The sequence below is a fragment of the Hipposideros armiger genome, unplaced genomic scaffold (assembly GCF_001890085.2).
Source record: "Hipposideros armiger isolate ML-2016 unplaced genomic scaffold, ASM189008v1 scaffold_23, whole genome shotgun sequence".
In the NCBI taxonomy this organism is placed as follows: Eukaryota; Metazoa; Chordata; class Mammalia; order Chiroptera; family Hipposideridae; genus Hipposideros; species Hipposideros armiger.
Genome location: NW_017731373.1, coordinates 2,112,136 through 2,113,349, shown reverse-complemented (window position 1 = coordinate 2,113,349; position 1,214 = coordinate 2,112,136). Strand labels below are relative to the sequence as shown.

The 1,214-nt window shown below is 31.8% G+C and overlaps 1 protein-coding gene and 1 pseudogene across 1 annotated transcript in view; one reads left to right on the top strand and one right to left on the bottom strand.

The window, feature by feature from the left end:
* HSPD1 (heat shock protein family D (Hsp60) member 1) overlaps positions 1-203 on the top strand; it is a 6,314-nt gene extending 6,111 nt beyond the window's left edge. Inside the window, exon 5 of the mRNA XM_019635606.1 lies at positions 8-203. Coding sequence (XP_019491151.1) covers positions 8-175 — 168 coding nt within the window. The 3' untranslated portion in view covers positions 176-203. The remainder of the gene's footprint in view (positions 1-7) is intronic.
* Positions 204-581: 378 nt separating this feature from the next.
* LOC109379195 (40S ribosomal protein S2 pseudogene) overlaps positions 582-1,214 on the bottom strand; it is an 8,852-nt pseudogene continuing 8,219 nt past the window's right edge.

The window sequence follows — 1,214 nt, the reverse complement described above, 5'->3', positions numbered from 1 at the left end:
AGGTCAGAAGTGTGAATTCCAAGATGCCTATGTTCTATTGAGTGAAAAGAAAATTTCTAGTGTCCAGTCTATTGTACCTGCTCTTGAAATTGCCAATGCCCACCGTAAGCCTTTGGTCATAATTGCTGAAGATGTTGATGGAGAAGCTCTAAGTACACTTGTTTTGAACAGGTAATAGATAGTGATAATTCGTTTACATTTCTAGATGAAAGGCAATTACTTACATTGATGTTTGAAATCTCCGTTATGTACTACCACCCACTTGTGTTTGTATCTAGAGTTGTGATGTATAATACTAGGTGTGCTTCATGAACCCTTAGTTCAGTTATAATGGTTCTTTTGAATGGTGCTCCAAAGTCCTTGGTATTTTGTGCAATTTTCTCATAACATAGCCTAATTTTATATATGATGTCTTTCTATTTTTTTATAAGTGTTTGCAGTTGTTTTAAAGGTAAAGGACTTTTTTAAAAAAATTTTTCTGGAAAAAATATATTCACGATTATAATTTTGCTTAGGAAGAGATAAGTAAACAATAGCCATTCTAAAAACTTCAAATCTAAGTGTGTTCAGCAGTCAGAATTTTACATAATCTGGTAAAAGAAAATTTTAATTAACGAATAGTTTGAAACAAATTGGCTCTCAACCTAAAATAAGTTGAGGTCTGTTCAGTGCATTTTTTAAATCTATAGTTTAAGGTATTACTTTTGACTCTAAGACTGGTAAAATGCTGTAAACAGAATCTTAAGGCATTATTAAAATACACATTCCTCCTAATCTTAGAATTGAAGTATATCAGAAGTGAGATTTTCCAATTTTATTATAATGGAAATGAACAAATAAAATAGCAGGTATGTGAATGTATTAGAGATTGCATACCTAGGCCTGACCCAGAAGCGCTAACTTTACTTATCCTGAAATGTTTGTTAGATTGAATTTGCTTTTAGGATTATATAAAAGCTTTAAGAGATTGTGAAATAAATAAAAAAACAATAGGCCTACAGAGTATTCATTGAGCCATTTTACTGGTAGCTAAAAAGTTGGCTATATGGTTTACTTGGCATAGCATCAGAGCTTATCCCTTCAGTTTTTGTCTCCTTGATAAAACATTAGCTCTGTATTGAAGTTTGTATATTCCCTTTGTTTCACAATCTTGTCTCAAGTGGACATTTCTTTGATTGTATATTCCAAGTATTTGTTACCTGCTCAAACTGCAG